The 20,134-nt window shown below is 35.2% G+C and overlaps 1 protein-coding gene across 6 annotated transcripts in view; it reads right to left on the bottom strand.

Annotated features, from left to right (window-relative positions):
* The window catches only part of MSR1 (macrophage scavenger receptor 1), a 79,387-nt gene extending 62,216 nt beyond the window's left edge, over positions 1 to 17,171 (bottom strand). For 3 of the 6 annotated variants that reach the window (XM_047771887.1, XM_047771890.1, XM_047771891.1), the window contains exons 1-3: positions 16,994 to 17,170; positions 6,062 to 6,168; positions 4,328 to 4,441 (exon numbers count right to left, since the gene is read on the bottom strand). In XM_047771887.1, coding sequence (XP_047627843.1) covers positions 4,328 to 4,441; positions 6,062 to 6,164 — 217 coding nt within the window. In that variant the 5' untranslated portion in view covers positions 6,165 to 6,168; positions 16,994 to 17,170. Of the gene's footprint in view, positions 1 to 4,327; positions 4,442 to 6,061; positions 6,169 to 6,392; positions 6,488 to 16,993 lie in introns of all 6 variants that reach the window. The other 3 variants (XM_047771888.1, XM_047771889.1, XM_047771892.1) reach the window with 3 other exon arrangements.
* Between the last annotated feature and the right edge of the window lie 2,963 nt (positions 17,172 to 20,134).

The raw sequence follows: 20,134 nt of genomic DNA, 5'->3' as shown, positions 1-20,134 counted from the left end.
AATTCCAAGCTATAATTTTGTTAAGAATAAGTATTAAATTACATATGCAATTAAATCCCAATTTTTTAAAAATGCATTATATTTTCCGAGATATTCGCTTTAAAACTAACTTAACTGAATTAATAAGATATGGGACATTTTGATGTAATCCACAATAGAAGCCATATTGAGTGTGCCTTGTTTTACACTTTTAAATTTATAGATTAAAATGGACAAAACAGTATATTTCTTAGTTGGATATCACCACAATTTTTATATTAAGTGTGGGGAGCAAATTTTGGATTGACAACATTCGCATGTTCATCAATTCAATCATCAATTCTATGTTCATCAATTCATCAATTCTATATTCATCAATTGTTAATGATTTACTTATTAAGCACTTACTATATAGGCACAGCTTGAGCAACTCTGGGAATACAAAACTGACTGAGAATGCATTATGATTTTAAAATCAGAAACTTTAACAATATTTGCAAAAATTATCTCAAAGTTGTCTGTCCCTTAAAATTTTTTCTTTTATGATGAGTACTGCTTTTTTTAGGTAGCAGTTAATAATCCACATTCTGGAAGAGAACTGCTTGGATTATCAATTCTTCTCCTTTCCTTTATAAATTGTGCCCTTGAGCAAATTAATCTGTCCATGCTACCATTTCACAATCCGTATAAATGGGATAATGCTAGTCAGTGTTTACATAATTAAACAAGCTGATACATGTGAAGTACTTAGATCTTTTCCTAGCACATAATAAATATTTGATAATTTTCAATTTTTAATTATTATTAATATGTTGGATTCAGCATCTTCATGCCTAATGTTGATAACAAAAGGGACTTAATATTTTGTAATATAAAAAAATTGGGAATAGGTTGGGTGTTCCATGACAAAGGTCGTATCTCTGCTTTATTTTAGTAGGCATAGTGATCTAATTACTCAACTGTACAATTTTACTTTCACTAGAAATACTTTTCTTTTAAGGCCACACCTGTGGCATACTGAAGATCTCAGGCTAGGGGTCGAATCCGAGCTGCAGCTGCTGGCCTATACCACAGCCACAGCAACCACAGATCCGAGCCGCATCTGTGACCTACATGGCTACTCATGGCAGCACTGGATGCTTAACCAACTGAACAAGGCCAGGGATTGGTTCTTCATCCTCATAGACACTATGCTGTGTTCTTAACCTGCTGAGCCACGATGGGAACTCCTATGTACTTTTTATCTCATATGGGTAAAGCAAAACATTTTCACAGTATGAAAAGGGAAGACTTGACAAAATATTAGGTGACCAAGGGTTTTTCTTCAACACTAAGTTCCACATGAATAAAGGCTACATTTTGCTGATAGACTTTTTTTTTTTTGTCTTTTGTCTTTTTAAGGCATTACCCACAGCATATGGAGCTTCCCAGACTAGAGGTCGAATTGGAACTGTAGCTGCCAGCCTATGCCACAGCCACAGCAATGTGGGATGCAAGCTGCGTCTGTGACCTACCACAGCTCACAGCAATGCCAGATCTTTAACCCACTGAGCAAGGCCAGGGATCAAACCCACATCCTCATGGATGCTAATTGGGTTCATTAACCACTGAGCCATGACAGGAACTCCAGATTTAAAAATACAATATTGTTTGTGTTCCCAAATCTCAAATGAAAAAAAAATTTAATCTTTACTTTAAAAAATGTTTAACTCTGTATCACAAATCACAAAGCTAAGAATATCAGAGTTTGTATTTTCATATGTTCATTTCTTTCATATGTTCATTATCAGAGAGATGGCATTTTAGAATTTTCTATTTCACATTTGAAAGAGGAAAAACTTTTATGACTTGTGCAAAGACCCACAGACAAAGTTGATATTTGATTTTACAGACCTGCTAATATCTTCTTCCACCTAGAGTTTATATTATTTTGAGTCAAAGGATCTTCAGTATATCAGTGACAATTTATATACATTAATCCTAGATTAAATGTCCAGAGACATTGTTATATGTTATTATACTATGATAGTGATCTAGTAGCTTCTTTAAGAAAAGGTAATATGTGGTAGTTTATCAGGTTAAAGACACTGCATTTTCACTGCTGTGGTGTGGATCGGATCCTTGGCCCAGCAATTTTGGCATGACATGGGTGTAGCCAAAACAAACAAAAATAAAAGAAAGCAAAAAAAGTAGCATGTGGAAAAATATTTTAGTTACTAAATCATTCAGTGTATAAGACTCTTTAGAGTTTTCATGTACATTTTATTTCATATACTGATTTATATTTGCCAAAATAGAGTAATTTCTATCATTTCAGAGAAATGTTTTGTCTATTTTTGAAATTCTTTGATATCAGGTGGAGATACGTATTATATCTTAACTTCTTTATAGAAAATATTCTTATCTATAACTTGCCACTATAAATGGATTACAATTTGCTTATTATTCAAGTATGAGAGATACAGGGAAATCTGTTCAAAATTCTGGTGAATTTGAGTGCTAAGGTGACTATAAGATTTGAATATTTTTAGCTTTTCATCAATGTTAACAAGTTCCTGCTGTAGTTTTACGAAACAAAACTACTTCAGATCAATGACTGTCAACCCTAGAACAAATGTGTTGACCTGCTAGTATCTTCCAATAGCCCAGAGACTCTGAATTTGATTAGAACCTAAAGTCTTTTTGTCCGCAGAGGCAGCTCCCAGGCCTGGTAGAAAGAAACTTCACTCCCTGGGGTTGGCTCTGCAGGCCACGTTTTTTACAAAAGTGCTGAAATTTACCCAAATTCTAAATGGCCAATAGCTAATGATCCCAAATAATGACATAACTTTCAGTTTTATGCATTTCTCACTACAGATGAGCATATACATAAACAACATATAGATAACCTCCATTCATCGGGAATTCATTGTTTAAAGACAAACACATCAGTTTATTTTACCTAGATGGCTATGGTTGGTTTGATTAGTTGAGGGTTCACTTTGTTGTGGTTGTTTTTTGTTTTTAATGGTCAAAGTAGGAGTTAACGTTTACCTATGGAAAAATATTTTTCTGTCTACCATTATGGCAACCCTATTTTGTGCTGTTGTTTATTAGCTGACCGTATTTTGTTCTAAAGACCCAATTGCACTGGGAGACGCTAGAACACAGAGGTTAGGAGGCAGGAGTCATGGGTGGGAACTCCAGCTCCACCACTGAGCTGTTTCCTTTTGTGGATGATAAGGATAAGCACATGTTTACTCAAGGGTAACTATAAGGTGTATTAAGGTCATGTGTATAGTCCAGTGCCTGAACAGAGCCAACGTTCTAAAATAGCTATTGTTACAGTTGTTGTTTTCATTGTCATTTCTTACTTAGCAAAATTCTACTAAGTAAGAAATTAGGTTGCCTCTTGTCAGAGGAGGTTTGACCTTGTATTAGGAGCATTTTCTTGCTAAGCTGATTAGCATGCACATAAAAACACATCTTACTCCCTGCCTCTCTCTTGTTAGCACAGGTCCAGATTTTTCGCCACTCACAGAGAAGAGGAGAGCTACAAGGCATATCGATTCAAATGTCAATCAAAATCATCAAAAATGCTACAGAAGGGGATGACATTTACAGATTTGTTTGAGTTAACATGCAAGCCATCAACTCCTGTAAACCCTCAAGTTTATCCCCAATTCAAACCAAACTCTCCAAAAAAGTATATGCCTTGTCAACATCATGTAGAACCCAAGTAAATTGCTCCATTATTTTTTGCTTTGAAAGGATGCTATCAGATTATTTTTAGAGATATTTTAAATAAAACCCTTATGAAATATGTGGCCATATAAACTGTATAGGCCATTATTTTATAAGGTCTCCTCTTTTTGAAGACTTACAGGAAGATTTTTCTGTTCTTAATATTTAAAGTGTTTTTCCAGAGCAACTGGCTTATTTTTATATTTTAGGCATTTTTAATGTAAATGACTACAATGGCAACTAGAATACTTACCATGAAATTTGTAATGCACCACTAGAAATATATAGGATTTATAGGATAATACTTTTGAAATGGTTTATCTTACCTCCACATATCCATATTAAATGAAAAAGTAGATTCTGCAAAGTTTATAAGCTAAAAAAAAAAAAGAAAAGAAATAGCATAGGAAATTTCCATTTTCCTCTGCTCTTTCTTTTTTTAAAAAAAATTTAATAACTTTGCAGAATCTACTTTTTTCTTTCAATAAATTTGAGGAACACTTTCTAATGTGAAGTTTCCCTTACAAATATCCCATATACAAAAGACTGAATGCTTCTTTTTTGTGCCTGCAATAAGTAATTCACAGGATGAGTTGCTGAGTTGCGGAAGTCTAGAGTACTGTACCTGCCAGTACTCCAATGATAGGCACCAGCACGACAAACACAAGGAGATAAAGGGCAATCAGTGCAGCTTTGAAAGACTTCATTTTCTCTTGAAGCGTTGGGCCATTTTTAGGATCTAAAACACAAAAACCCAACCTACTATTAGAAAACATACTCTTCTTACGTGGCAGAGATAAACAATGAAATTTTTCTCAGCCACAAAAAAGAATGAAATGCCATTTTCAGCAACATGGATGGACCTTGAGTTTACACTAAGTGAAATAAGTCAGAGAGACTAATATCATGTTGTCACTTACAGGTGGAATCCAAAAAAAAAAAAAGGATACAAATAAACTAATTTACAAAACAGAAATAAATCCACAGACATCAAAAACAAACTCGTGGTTACCAAAGGGGAAAGGGATGTGAGGGATTAAACTAGGAGTTTGGGATTAATATATACACACTATCATATATCAAATAAATAACAGGGACCTACTATAAAGCATAAGGAGCTATACTCAATATTCTATAATAACCTATAAGGGAAAAGAATATAAAAAAGTATGTTACACAAATATACACATGGTGTATACCTGAAAGTAACAGAACACTGTAAATCAGTGATATTTCGATTTTAAAAAGTTTAAAGTAAAATAAAACTTACTCTTCTTAACTAAAATTCTATAATCTCTAATTACATTGTTACTATCAAACCTATTAGAATAAAAAGGGAACAAAAAAACAGATTCTCATTTATTCAGTGGGAAGCAAAAGGGACAGTCATAGGAGAAGCCAATAAAGGCATTGCTAAGAACATTTGATTTTATTATCCATTAACTAAGAATCCAGGACAAAGTTACTGTTCTCTATAAGTTGTACTTGTCTCATAACTTGTACAACTCTATAGGTTGTACTTGTCTCATAATTTACCAAGCATAAGTTGGTAAATTTTAATACTGATATCACACCAATATACATGCAACCATAAATTTTATTGTTTCACATGGGAATATATTCTGGGTGAAAATAAAATTCCTCAAGCAACTATATAATTTTTTTCAGATTTTACGTGAGGTAAGAGAAACATTATTGCCTATGATAATTATGCAAATTCTCTTTTCTAATTCCATCTCAATTTTATATTTGGATGCCTCATGATTTGAATACAATGTAAAAATGAAAAAAATTAAATAATAAAATGATGCACATTTTGATTAAACTTTGGAATGGATCAATAAATCTCATCCTCTGGTTATTTCAGAACATATTAATATTTTAGTACTATTTGCATAGCATAATGAGATGCTAATTATGATGTAGAGGGGAATCTTACTTGCAGAGGAAGGCATTTTTCTGATTTGGTGAATAAATCCATATTTTTTTCCTGTGGACGTTGCTTTTATTGTTTAATAAAAAAAAAAGGAAATGTCATTTTCAGATTGTAAACCCCTAAATTAGAAGTTTAGATATTGTTTGATAATGTTCTATTGGGGACTGCATGAAAAAGGAGAAAAAAATTAAGTAAAGAAAAAATAAAATAAAGAGAAGGTGGGGAAAAGCAAAGGACAAAAAGAGAAGGAAAAACTATAGTACAAGCAAGATGGGATATTCCATCTGCCACGCTAATTATGTTGAAATCCAGCTTGGCATATAGAACATACACATTTAGGGTAAGTCTCCAGGCCATAATTTTACATAGTGTCACAAACTCTAAGGACAGTCTCCACAGGCACCCCACCTTTCTCCCACTTACTTGGAGGAAGCAAAGCTGTCATTGAGCGAGCATCGAACTTGACAGATTCCATACAACTGTCAGTGTCCTCCGGTTGATCAGGAAAGCTATGCCACTGTTCCATACTTCTAACAAACGCATGGAAAAATACATTAATTATACATGGAATTGCCAGGGCCCTTTAGCATAATGTTTCAAACTAAAATTTAGAATCTAAATCCAATTTTAGCAAGGGAATGGTGTCATTAACTAGTTAAAAGTATATATCTGCCATATAGAACACCTATTTAGATTTTCACCTATTTAGATTTTCATTTTCACATTGAAAGACAAACTTATGTGGAACCCGTACCTGTGATTGCAGGTGTGTGTTCTTTTAGAGTGAGATGTAACTTTGCTGTCTTAGCTTAAAAGATTTTTTTTCCCATGTGGCAGAAAACTGTTTAACTGGAAAAAAAAAAAAAAAAAAAAAGAATTCCCCTTATAAGAAAAAGTAGTGCAAAAGTTGGAGTAAATATTTCCTGTGATCATTTATCAGAAGTTCCAAATAGAACAAACTATAATGAGAAATTTGGAACAAATATTTCCTGTGATCTTTTATTGGAGCTTTATGAGCCAAGTTTCCTTTTGCCAAAGCATCTATTTATACCTTTAGAAAGATAGTTTAGTCACTAGATTAGGAGCCACATGGAAAAGATAGTTTTTCATTACCTTTCTTACCCTTTACTTTCCTTTCTTTTCCCTTTTTTTTTTCTAACTTCTTCTTCTTTCTAGTATATTTTTCTTTCAGGGCTTCCCTCACTATATAAGTTGGCAGAATCTCAAATATGTGATTGTACCTTTTTTAAGCACAATCTATATTTTATGACACAGTCTATGTCTATGTCTCTTTAAGATGCATCAGAATCATCTGAAAGGCTTAATTTAAAACAGATTGAAATATCCACTCCCCCCCACACACATCCATTCCCTCCCCTCAAAGATTTTGATATTTAGAGTAGGGGTTAAGAGTTTGCAATTCCAACAAGTTCTTTAGTGAAGCTGCTGTTGCCAGCAGCTAAGGATAACATTTTAAGAACATTTGCCATGAAAAGAAAAGACTTTTTCTTGGAAACAGTTCAGTTCATTTGACTGATAAGTTTAGCATAGAGCCAACAGCTTCTGGTCATTATTTATCTCCTGTAATGCTGAGTTATGGATTTAGCACAGCTGAAGTTGTAACTTTGTGCACTGGCAGCTCCAGGACACTGAACTCATCTCTCCTCCAGAAAACGAAGGACAACCATTCATATGCAAACATTCACCCTGCTCTGGGAAGAGGTATTGACAAGAAAGGATGTGACTCAAGTCCTGTCGATATATTTTTTGAAATATTACCAAGGTGATTCTTTATTTTGCAGTCTGCAGTTTATGCATGCATCATTTGGTAAATTGGTCTTAGTTTTTTGTAAATCCCATTGATCTGGCTGTGTTTCCCTGTGTTCCTTAAATGACTCAGCTGCGGTAGAGGAAGAGGGCAGAGGGGGAAGTTACAAAACCTACATCCTCTTTTCTTAGGCAGAGGTAAAGTGAAAGAAATAAACAAGAATCTGGGAACATTGACCATCACAGAAACCCAAACTGTTTAATTCAGATCCAGATCCTCCTGCCGTTTTCCCTTTTTTGATTCATTCTATTATTTGATTTGGATAAGTTTTACACTTACCATGCAAAACAAATGAACAAATAATTTTTTAAAAATGAGATGACAATAAAACTTAGCTAAATTCATTTTAAAACTGTAGTTCAAAGCAACTGGAACTGTGGCAAAATTTTTAAACTTTGAACTCAGTTTATAAAGGATGGGTCACAAAGTATGCACCCCGCTGTGTATCTAGAAATCTTTTCCTCAGTTTGCTTACTGCCCCCTTCTCCATGTGTTTGACTATGCCTTTGGCTCTGATAGTTTCAATATTATAGCTCAATTTTCACTTAAATACAAAGGAATATCGCTTATATTACTCAATCATCTGGATAAGAATTTTTTTTTTTTTTTAATTTTAGGGCTGCACCCAAGGCATATGGATGTTCCCAGGCTAGGGATCAAAACAGAGGTGTAGCTGCCAGCCTATGCCACAGCCACAGCCACACCAAAGCCAGATCCAAGCCACGTCTTCAACCTACACCAAAGCTCATGGGAACACCAAATCCTTAACCCACTGATTGAGGCCAGGGATTGAACCCAGATCCACATGGATACTAGTCAGAATCACTACTGCTAAGCCATGACAGGAACTGCCTAGGTGAGAATAGTTTTGGAAAAAGAGTGAAAACTTTGAAATTGATAATTCTCTCCAGACTGTGAACTATGTAAGAGGTGGAACAATATGTTTTTGTTCAATATTGTGTTACCGGAACTTAACCTGGGATATAGAATATATTTAATAAATATTTGTCAAATGAATGATCTGATTTGTTTTGTATAAGATATTGGTCTTGGGAGTTCCCATTATGGCTCAGTGGCTAACAAACCCGACCAGTTTCCATGAGGACACTGGCTCAATCCCTGGCCATGCTCAGTGGTTTAAGGATCCGGCATTGCTGTGAGTTGTGGTATAGGTTCCAGACGTAGCTCAGATCTGGTGTTGCTGTGGCTGTGTCATAGGCTGTTGGCTACAGCTCGGATTCAACCCCTGGACTGGGAACCTCCATATGCTGTGGGTGCGGCCCTAAATAGACAAAAGACAAAAGACAAAAAAAAAAAAGATATTAGTCTCATCTAGTTTTGCTTTTTTTTTTAAAGATGGATGTTTGGAGATGGGGCGCTGCAAAAATGATGTTTGTTTCTTCTTCTTCTTCTTCTTCTTTTTTTTTTTTTTTTCCATTTTTGGCTGCATATGGAATTTCCAGCCAGGGATCAGATTAAGCCACAGCTGTGACCTACACTGCAACGGTGAAAAAGCCAGATCCTTAACCCACTGTGCCAGGCAAGGGATCATACCTGCTTCCTTGTGCCACAGTGGGAACTCGAGGGTTTGCTTATTCTCATAGAAAACTTACTGGTAAAGCCTCTGCCCATAATCCCGACTTTTTTCTACTCCACATGCTTACTCATTTGACATTTTGTTGAACATGAACCAAATCTTAGGACTGGGTGACTATGTTATGCCATCAAGACACTGTCACTTTCTCTCGCCTGTTCCTAACCAGCATTCCTTTTTATTCTGCTTATTCCAACTGGCAAGTAGTTAAGCCACATCCCATTGTATTCTCAATGAAACATTATGAGCATTTTGGTTGGGACAATTCTGTTTTGCAAAGGACTGTCTTAGTTGTATAGGAAACTTATCACCCCTGGCTGCTACCCATTAAATGTCAACAGTGTCTCCTAATCATTACATCCCCACTTCCCCCTGCAAAACTCCAAAAACTTTATCCTCACACATTGCTAAACACCCATCCCTCTCTGAGAACCACTCTTCAACCTGGATCACCATGGTGGATGATAAGTAAGGAATTTTAATTCCCTCATAGTTTCAGCAACAATACAGATTCCTCAAAGGCAAAATTAGGGTGGTGGTTAAAAAAAAAAAAAAAAAAGTGGCTGCCAGGAGTTCCAGAAGAGGGAAGGAGGGACGCCTGGGTGGGACACACAGGATTTCAGGGACATGAAAATAGTCTACATGATACTGTAATGATGGATGGATGTCATTATACATTTGTCCAAACACACAGAATATATAGCACAGTGAACCCTAAGCTAAACTATGGGTTTTAGTTAATAATATATAAATATTAACTCACCAGTTATAACACATAGACCATTCTAAAGCACAAAGTTAAGAGAGTTAACTGGGAAGGAATTTACTGCTCCATTTTTCTCTGAACTTAAAATGTCCCCCAAATAAAGTCTACTTAAAAAAAAAAAAAAAATACAGGTTCTGAGTTCCCACCATGGTGCAGCAGAAACAAATCCGACTAGAAACCATAGGGCTGTGGGTTTGATCTCTGGCCTCACTCAGTGGGTTAAGGATCTGGCGTTGCTGTGAGCTGTGGTGTAGGCCAGCAGCTGTAGCACTGATTCGACCCCTAACCTGGGAACCTCCATATGCCCCAGGTGTGGCCCTAAAAAAAGACAAAAGACAAAAAAAAAATACAGGTTCTTTAAATTATTTCATGGATATCTTTCAAATCACTCTTTGTGTGTTTAGTTTTTTAAATATATATATTACAGACCTATCACAACTTATGTGATTGCCTTTTTATAGAAAACTTTAACATTCTGGAATTTTAAAGAGAAAACATATGGCAAACCCAGAATAATAATACACTGATCTAATCCTGGTCTCAATAAAGCAGGATGAATGTTATTTTTATCCACATACTTGCTCAGAACCTCCACAGGTACTTTTTGTGAGTGTGAATGTGTGTGTGTGTGTGCGCATGCGCACTTTTTAGGGCTGCACTGCACTGTGGCATATGGAAGTTCCCAGGCTAGGGGTCAAATCAGAGGTACAGCTGCTGGCCTACACTGCAGCCTCAGCCAAACCAGATCCAAGCTGCGTGTGCAAACTGCACCATAGCTCACGGCAACGTTGGATCCCTGATTCACTGAGTGAGGCCAGGGATCAAACCCACATCCTCACTGATACTAGTTGGTTTCACTTCTGCTGCACTATAATGGGAAGATCTTCCACATGTACTTTTAAATAACTTTGCACTATATAACCCGCAAGGCCTCCTTGGCTTAAAAATGTTTCTTGGCAGAAAGAAAGAATCTCATTTTTTAAAATGGCTCTAGAAGGCTAGATGCTATATCATAAATACAACAACAACAACAAATAAAAGGCATGTATTGAGACAATTTAAATTAATGACTTTAAGATGGAAATATCTGTCCCTTCACGAAGGCCAGTTCAACAAATTCCTGTCCTCTGTTGTTATATCGAACACCATGCAAATCTCTAGGATTCCAAAGTCAATATGTACAGAACAGTCTCAACCATCAGAGATCTTATGTACTAATACAGAAGATCAAAATTTTTATAGATATGCACACAAACCACAGGCATAGTCCAAAGAGAGGAGACTCATTCTTTTGGGAAAGTGTATCATCAAGGTGAGAACATAGAGAAAATGACACTTTATCAGAATTTTGAACAAGGAGCAGGCATTTGTCGTGAGAATATTCCAGGGATGGAAAGTATGTTAAAGGACGTGAAGGCAGGAAGAACATGGGGATAAATCAAATCAGCATCATGGAATCAGGAGCCCTGGGCAGAGGGTCAGAAGAGGAGCCCAGAGAAGGCATGAAGCGCAGGCTTTCTGCTTTTCAATTTCTTCCTTCATTTTTCTGATGGCTTAAATTGACCTGGCTTTCACAACCTAGCCAAAATATAACATTGAAGGTATACCCACACAAATGAAAAAAAAAAAAAAAATCCTTTGTTTTGGTAATAGTGACCTAGGTTATATTACTAGCGATAAAAAAATACACAGTCCATTAAATAGTTTGCTTGTTTCCCTCCCTTTCACCCTGAAACAGCATTCAATTTTGTTCTTCCTTATTCCGCTACATCTTTATCTTTTATGGGCTTATATAGATGATTATACATATTTTGTAGATTACTATATTTCAAATGATGATTTCTCTGGGTATATTTACTAAAACTTTGAAAAAGAAGACCTTCTAAAAAATACTGACTAGTGAATTAGGCTAAGTGACCATATCTAGGCTATAGAGATATAGAGGACTGAAAAGGAGAACAACATTAAAATCTGGTAGGTGTAATGATGAAAGAAAAATAGTCCCCCCTTCCTATCCTTGAGTACACCATGAGTTTTCTTTGTTTTCTAGAACAATCTATAACAGGGATATATGAGTATATCATTTAAAGAAAAAAGATTAGGTTAATTATTGATGAGGCAGTCTTAAGATTGATGGCATTTTCTGTTACTACTTTCTTAGTCTCCACACTCTTTCTGACAATCTCAACTACTTCCATAGCTTGAATACTACCTACATACAGGCAAAGCCAAAATATCCAGCTCAGATCTCAAGTCTCAGAATCAGACTTTTCTTTTTTTATAATATAGCCAGCTACCATGGTGTACTTTCCACATCAAGCTAACTTTTCTTTTTCTAGGATCTTTGATGTTAGCATGCCCAACATGATGTTTGATACAAGCATGTTGATGTTTGTATTATTGTAAATAATAAACATTATTATTATTATATGTTTATTACTATAATCATTCATTATTTTTTACTATTTTTCATGTAGTGAGGCATACAGGACAGCCAGGCATATGGCAATACAGTTTCAATATGCTAGTGCTAGAAAAGCATGGCAGTCCTAATCAGAGGCCAGGGTTCTATTTTAGATCACTCTCACCCAAAGACTCCTATCTCATGGCACAGCAACTCCTGACTTCCTCAAACCCATTCCTCCCACTCTATCCCAGTTTTCATATTGCAGCTTATTTTTATCTCCCCAAATGGGCACCTTTGACAATTGAGGAGCAAAACCAAGAGATAGTAAAGAGGAGGAAATGTAAAAGAATTGATGAACAGGAATCGAAACATAGCACTTTCACAAAGAAAAGGACAAAAAAAATCAAACAATAGAAAATATTTTTCAGGGAAAAAACATACGGAAGATAGAACCTTGAGAACAAACATTTTTAGTGGGCAAGTAAGGAAAGAATGTCAGCACTGAAAATAAGAGAGACATTTGACACTATGGTCGAGACAAGAAGTCAAAGTTAGTCAAGGTGTGCCTGGTCGTCCATAACCTGCCATGTGGAACAGGAGATGTTTGACTTGTATGGTGGAGGCAGAAGCAGATTCCTGAGAGATCAATAAGCAGTAAATGTATAAAAGTGAAAGGCCTTTAGCGTATATGGGAAATCTGGTCGTGTTCATGCCTTTTCTGTTGAGAAGAGATAACAGACAATGTACTGAGATGGTCCAGACAGCAGTATTTTTCCTTGCTTATTCCTCTTCATCTCCCAAACTATCAACACTGGAGTGTGCCTGCTCTCAGTTTTTGTCCTCTTTTCCTCTTTATTCACCCCCGTGGTGAGCTCACTAGTCTCATTGTTTTAAATACCATCTCTAAGGCTGATGGCTGTCCATATTTATCTCCTGCCCAAACCACTCCTTTCAACTCCAAATCTGGAGGTACACGCATCACTACCTGGATTTCTAATAATCCACTACCTGGGTTACCCCAAACTGAGGGATCTCCTTGACCCCACTCCTTGTCCTCCACATCCACTCTACCATCAGATCTTGTTGATTTGTTTTCCAATCTGCCATCAGATCTAAGAAGAAACTGATGGCCTCTCATCACCTACACTCCTACCAGCTTGGCTTAAGCACCATAATCTTTCTCACCAGAACTATTTCAATAGTTCCCCACCTGATCTCTCAGCTTCCTTCTTATTCTTTCCATTATTCTTATTCTTTCCATTTTATTCACCATACAGCCTCTACAGAGTTCCTCTTTAAAAAGTAAGTCAGATCATGTCATTCTACTCAAAACCCTTGAACACCTTTCCATCTCATCTGCGTCCTGACTAAAAGCTCACTCACTCAGGTAGACATTTCTCCAGCATCAGATTTAAAATTGCCACCCAGCCCTTTCACTTCCTCTTCTCCTGCCTACCTTGCTTCCTCCATGCCCCCACAAAACTTATTGCCCTCTAACATGAAGTATGTTCTCCTTATTTATCTATTGTCTGTCTCCTTTCACCCCAGTTAGATCCATGATTCAGGAGTTTTTATCTCTTTGGTGCAATAACCAGAGAATTCCTGCCACTTAGTAAGTGTTAATCACATATATTAAGTACATTACAAGAAATTCCATAAATAAATGAAAGATAAAATATTTTGCAAGATGATTGGATTTTATACCTGGGGTTATGCCTCAATAAAAATTTGTATTTCACTGATATGGAAATGTAAATATCCTGCTACCCACTGGGAAATAAAAGGTTTTTCTCTGAATTGTATGTAAATAGGAAACTGAAAGAAAAAAATCTCACCCCAAAGTTCCCACTTTTGCCTGAAAGGCATTCCTTAGACTTACCAGATACTCTGAGTTCTTTTCTCTAATTACCGTCAGAATAATTTTTTAATAATGTTAGAGAACATAGACATGTGAGGTTTTGTTAGCAGCTGGTGAACAATTCATAAAAATGTGACTTGAAATGTCTTTTCCAAAGTTAGGAGGAAAAGTTACTTCACATAAAGTTACAACTTCTTACCAAATGTCAATGCACTGAAAAAGAACCATGAAATCTTTTGAGCTTGTATAATCTATTAAAAGCATGTTCTCATGAGAAGTGAAACACATCTCTGCAATATCAGCTTTTCATTAAGTGGGTAAAACGTTTACAGAGGCTACAGCAGGAAAACCCAAATGAAAGAATATCAGTGTTATTCTGTTTAGAAACATATTCTTTTTCCCTCCTGTTTTTGCTAAAAAAAAAAAAAAAATTTTAATACTATTAAAGGTAAATTGGGACAAAATTTCTATCATACCATCATTTTAATATAAGAAAAAATTTGAATGTATCCATGCTACGTAATTGATATAGTGTATATTATCATTTGGTCTTAAACATTTCCCTTAAAATCATATCAACATTTACATATTTCAAATTAAAAATGATGGGCTATAGAGTAATTCATAACATATATGTATCTTATTTATGTAGCCATTTTCCTATAATTCTTTTAAAAATCTTTCCTTCTTCTTTGGAGGGCACTGTTTTACTAATATAGATGATAATGATGTTATAAGTATTTTCATAATTTAGCTTCCTTGTTTTGAAATGTTTCTTTAGGATAATTTACCATATGTTGAACAACCAGGTGAAAGGAAAACTATCTCAAACTTCTTAGTATCTACTGTTTGACTGTTTTTTAAAAGGATCATACACATGTACACAAATTCCAGTTATTTATGTCTTAAACCAAATGTACCCCTACTCAATAACAATGTTTATTTTAGAATCATTTAGATTTTAGCAAGAGTTAAATAAAACCTCAAAGTAACTTTCATTTGAATTTTTTTGGTTTTAGTTTTAGTAATTATTTATTACTTATTTTTATTCTTGAGTTTTTCTTTGCTCATACATCCCCAGGGTATCTTTCTTTATATAGATATGAAAAAACTCTTTGATGAAGTATATATTTAATGCACATTCTTTCCTATAAGACTATTTTTTTCTTTCTTTCTTTTTTCTTTTATTTTCAAGGGCTGCACTTGCAACATATGGAAGTTCGTGGGCTAGGGGTTGAATTAGAGCTTCACCTAGGGATCCAATTAGAGCTGCAGCTGAGGCCTAAACCACAGCCACGGCAATCCAGATCTGAGCTATGTCTATGACCTACACCACAGCTTGTGGCAACGCCAGATCCTTAACCCACTGAGCAAGGCCAAGGATTGAACCCGTATCCTCATGGACACCAATTGGGTTCTCAACCTGCTGAGCCATGGTGGAAACTCCTCTTCTAAAATTTTCTTATTCAGATTTATCATCAAACTCTCAGTGTTAATTTTACAGTTAAGATTTGGGGTAATAAGAACTTTGTAACCTTATTATTTAAAAACCTTACTATTTAAAAACAAAAATTTTATAGCTCCCTTGTGGCTCAGGGGGTTAAGAATCTCACATAGTATCTATGAAGATGTGGGTTTGATCCTTGTCCTCACTCAGTGGATAAGCTGTGGCATAGGTCACAGATGTGGCTTAGTTTGCTTTGTCTGTAGCAGAAGCTGGCAGGCCTGTAGCTGCAGCTCTGATTTGACCCCTAGCCTGGGAACTTCCACATACCACAGGTGTGGCTGTAAAAAATAAATAAATAAACAAAACCAGATTTTTCTGTAAACAGTTAAAAATGTTCATAAACACAAAATTAATGAATCACTATTATTTTAAAATATCAATTTTTTTTAAAAAATGTGAACTTTTCTTATTTTATCTTTACAACTGTTCCATGAAGTATTTTCCCCATTTGACATGTTGGGAAACCAAGATCCAAACATCTAAGTAACTAGTTAATATTGCACAAGTAAGAGAGCAGAGAAGCTGAGATCTGAAGATAGGCAGTGTCCTACCAGAATAACCACTTCTAACCATCACATTAAACACTTACAAATTCAGTTTTATGACTTTTTATCACTGTTCTCACATGGCCAATGAGAATGCTAGCCCCCATTTTATGCCGCATTAATCTTAACCATGCTTCAAGATAAACTTAAATTCTAACACCTCTATGAAGGTTTTTCTTAATAATTCTTTCTCCCTTTGAACAAATTGTGGCCTCTCCTGTATTCCCATAGTAGTTAACTGTGGCATTTTCACAATACTTAGTGCTCCAATTATATTATATTATTCCTGTTTGCCTTAGATCATGATCTTCCTGAAGACAGAGACCATATTTTATGTTTGTATCCCTTTCCTATTTCTAGTTCAGGGAAGTGCATATAGGAGATGCCCAACCATATCTGGTATATGAGCAATAAATGTAATAACTATTATTATGTTAAAATCAAAAGTATGTGAAAACTAAGAAGATGAGACCAATTAAAATATATTTAATTATATTTTGAATAAAGTCAGTAATTTTTAATAAAATATGCACAATTGTATGCCAAAAATCTTTTGCTAGTTCAACCTGCAAAATGTGTAGTATATTTCAGATATATTCATGCACAGATACACATTTTTTACTCCTGGAAAACCTAACCAGAATCTCTTTTTTTTATCATTGAAACAAATGAAATTATTAGTGATAGGATAAAATATTCTACTAGAAATTATCAATTATATATATATAAAATCAATAAACATAACTATATATATCACTCATCACATACACAGCACATAGAGACACACAGAGTTGAGACATATTCAATAGAAGCAATTTGGAAAAAAAACCTTAAAATAAACTTCTTTTACCTTGTGTCCTAAAAACGGCAGCACTGATTTATCCACTTCCCTCTCTTAACAAATGAAGCCTAAAACCTTTATCACATAATATTTCAGCAGGACACATGAAGAAAGGAAATGACACATTTGCATGTTGAAAATACTTCTTAATGTATTTCAATAGCACTCTCGTTGGTGCACAAGTTTGCAAAATCTAAATTTGTCAGATAACTCATTCCTCTTCCCATCTAGGATATTACAAAAGAAAAAGAGAAGTAAAATGAAAAAGAAACAGGAGTCATTGTAATAGCGTACATAACATATGGAAGATTAATCTTTTCCTTTTTATAAGATATGTCTGCCTTCTATAACATTCTCATTATTATTTATCTCCTATTAACCTCATTATCTTCCACTAATTCTCATCATCTCTTTCCTACTGTACAATGTTGAGGGAAAACTCAATCTTTAAGTGATCCATTTTTCTTAATCTTTTTTCCTCTATTTCTTATCTCTAGTGTCAAACATAAAACCTATGAGAAAAGGATATGGACGCCTATTAAAAATATTAATCCAATATCATTTACCTCAGCTCCGTCTCTGATGATGTTAGCATTATCTGTAGATATCTTCTGAGACCCTAAAAAGTTGTTTATCTCCCCAGGAGAATAATAGAGACAAGGGGGTCCTAAGCATGGGATCAGGGGAAAGGCATGCCCTACATCTTCTAGCTCTGTCGGAGTTTTACACTTTGCACCTATCTCATTTATTTTATCACTTTCAAGCTCCAGTAGGACACACAGAAACATACAACATTACACTAATGAGCTAATTTTTAGATCTGATTCTTTTGGGGGAAGGTGTTAGTTTATAGTCCATGGGCATTTCTTGGCACTCCAAACAGGGAGAGACTTCACTTTTTTTTTTAATGATTTTTTTTTTTTAATGGCTGCATTAAGCACATGGAAGTTCCCAGGCCAAGGACTGAATCTGAGCCACAGCTGTGGCAATGCTGACCCACTGCACTTGCCCAGGGATGGAGTATGCGTCACAGTGGGAACTCTGGGATCCCATTTTCTAAAAAAAAGATGTCCAGGATGATCTTGCCACACCCATAAGCACCACAGAACACTATCCCTTAGAAGACAACATGCCTGCTAGAGAGAATGCAGCAACAGTACACAGTATTTGAGAGAAAGAAAGGAGCAGGATAATGCCACCATTCTTACTACTGCAAAGACAAAAAGCAGCGGTAAAGGAGGCTGTGAACCAGTAGCACAAATGCTGCCTTTAGACAAGAGTAGGATCACGGATGTGGATCCAGGCTGGACTGTACAAGTTTAAGTTTATGGCTACTTTCTGAGTGAAGAGGAATTGGATGCTAACATCAGAACTCACTCTAATTCCTTTAGAGTTATTTATATATGCGTCATTATAAATAATAGTCATTTTGGAATATTTTAAAAAATCTAGACTTTAAGAACCCCATATGTTTTTAAATTTACATACCTCTGTCCAAATTTAAAAAATTTAAAAACGTATGTCCTCTAATCTCTACAGGGTTAGAAAAGTCAGACTCTGGAAATAACAAGCTAAGACACCAACTTTCCAAAATTCTATCCTAATGAGGTTTACTTCTGTCTGAGTAGACTTTATTTCTAGGATGTCTCTGTAATACTGTTATGTATACTTCTTTACATCCACAATGCTAACCACATCTCCATTTGATTATTTTCACATTCTTCAGTCAATATAATCATTCATTTAAAAAAAGACACTTTAGTGTATGTGTATATAATATCATATAATGTACCATATGATACTATCTATTAGGTCTTACTATACCTAAGACACTTACCAGGGAACCAGGTAGACTATCAAGCTACCTGGTCAGGCAATCAGGTCAAGCTAATGATTAATTGAAAGAACAGAGGGAGGGAATGGAGCTTTACATTTACTGATTCATTTCAATTCATAACTTTGTCAGGTCATTTTTCTGATTAACTTGAGAAGTAGATATTAAGTCAACTTGTCAAGATCATAGAGTTATGAGTCATCAGAGCTGATATCCAAACCCAGTTAAGTCCGATTTCAAAACTTGGCAAAATACACATTTTCTCAGTCTGCGGTCAGTGTACGTTATTATCAAGGGCCCATATCACAAATGTTCTATTATCAAAACTATAACATGGGCACATTCCAGACCATCAGAATAGTAGCTTTACCATCAGTTACTGCCATGGGATTCCAATTATTCACTTTTATTGCTTATGAACATCTGTTTCTGGAGTGAAGGCTCTATACATTGGTCTAATGTTCAAGTAAAGTTTCACAATCAGAGAAATAGTTTGGAAGAACTGACTCGAGTGGCCCAGTGCTCACTGTGGTAGACGCATGCAAGCTGAACTCACAGGAAGATATATTTTTTTTACTCATTAATGGATACTTTTGAATGTCTAAAAATTGCAATAAGTTCATACAAGGAACATGATACCATATATTTATGTGATAAATTTGCACAGAGATAATATTTATTTCTGAACTCAATAATTAGATAGTAAAATTACTATTTTAATAATTATAAGTTTAATAATGTTGCAATGGACACATCTCTCCATGTGAATATAATGCTTTGTTGAACTATCAAAACATACCTCACCAAAACTGATACTGAAAAAATGGCATTCTAGTGGAGGTTTTGATGATCAGAAACAGAAAAAAAGGAAAAACTTTGATGTTATCAGTATCATTTTATATAACTTTACATGAACATAAGTTTCCTGCAAAAGTATTACTGAAGTTAAAATACATAAACTAAGTATAGTATTAGAACTTAGTCTATCTCCCTTCTGTTAAGTCTATCGACAATGTTTCAATTCAACCACAGGATCCTAAAGTGATGTTGTTGATTAAAGTTTTAGTATTTTTGTAGGGTTTTTAAGCTTACAATTGCATTATATTTGTAAGCCAGAGTTGGTTAAGAATTATAGATCTATGGAGTTTAGTCTAAATTTATATTTCTATGTTTTAGCACATAATTATAATAAAATAACACTCAGTGAGGTAGAGGGATCCATATATTTATTTTCCTTGGAGAAAATACACTCTCCCATACAGTCAGTTTTTAAAAGAAAATGCATGAAAGACTACAGGTCCTGCCCTGATATCCGA

The sequence above is a fragment of the Phacochoerus africanus genome, chromosome 3, assembly GCF_016906955.1.
Source record: "Phacochoerus africanus isolate WHEZ1 chromosome 3, ROS_Pafr_v1, whole genome shotgun sequence".
NCBI classification, from domain to species: Eukaryota; Metazoa; Chordata; class Mammalia; order Artiodactyla; family Suidae; genus Phacochoerus; species Phacochoerus africanus.
The sequence above is the reverse complement of the archived record's forward strand: the minus strand, read 5'-3'. Positions and strand labels throughout refer to the sequence as shown.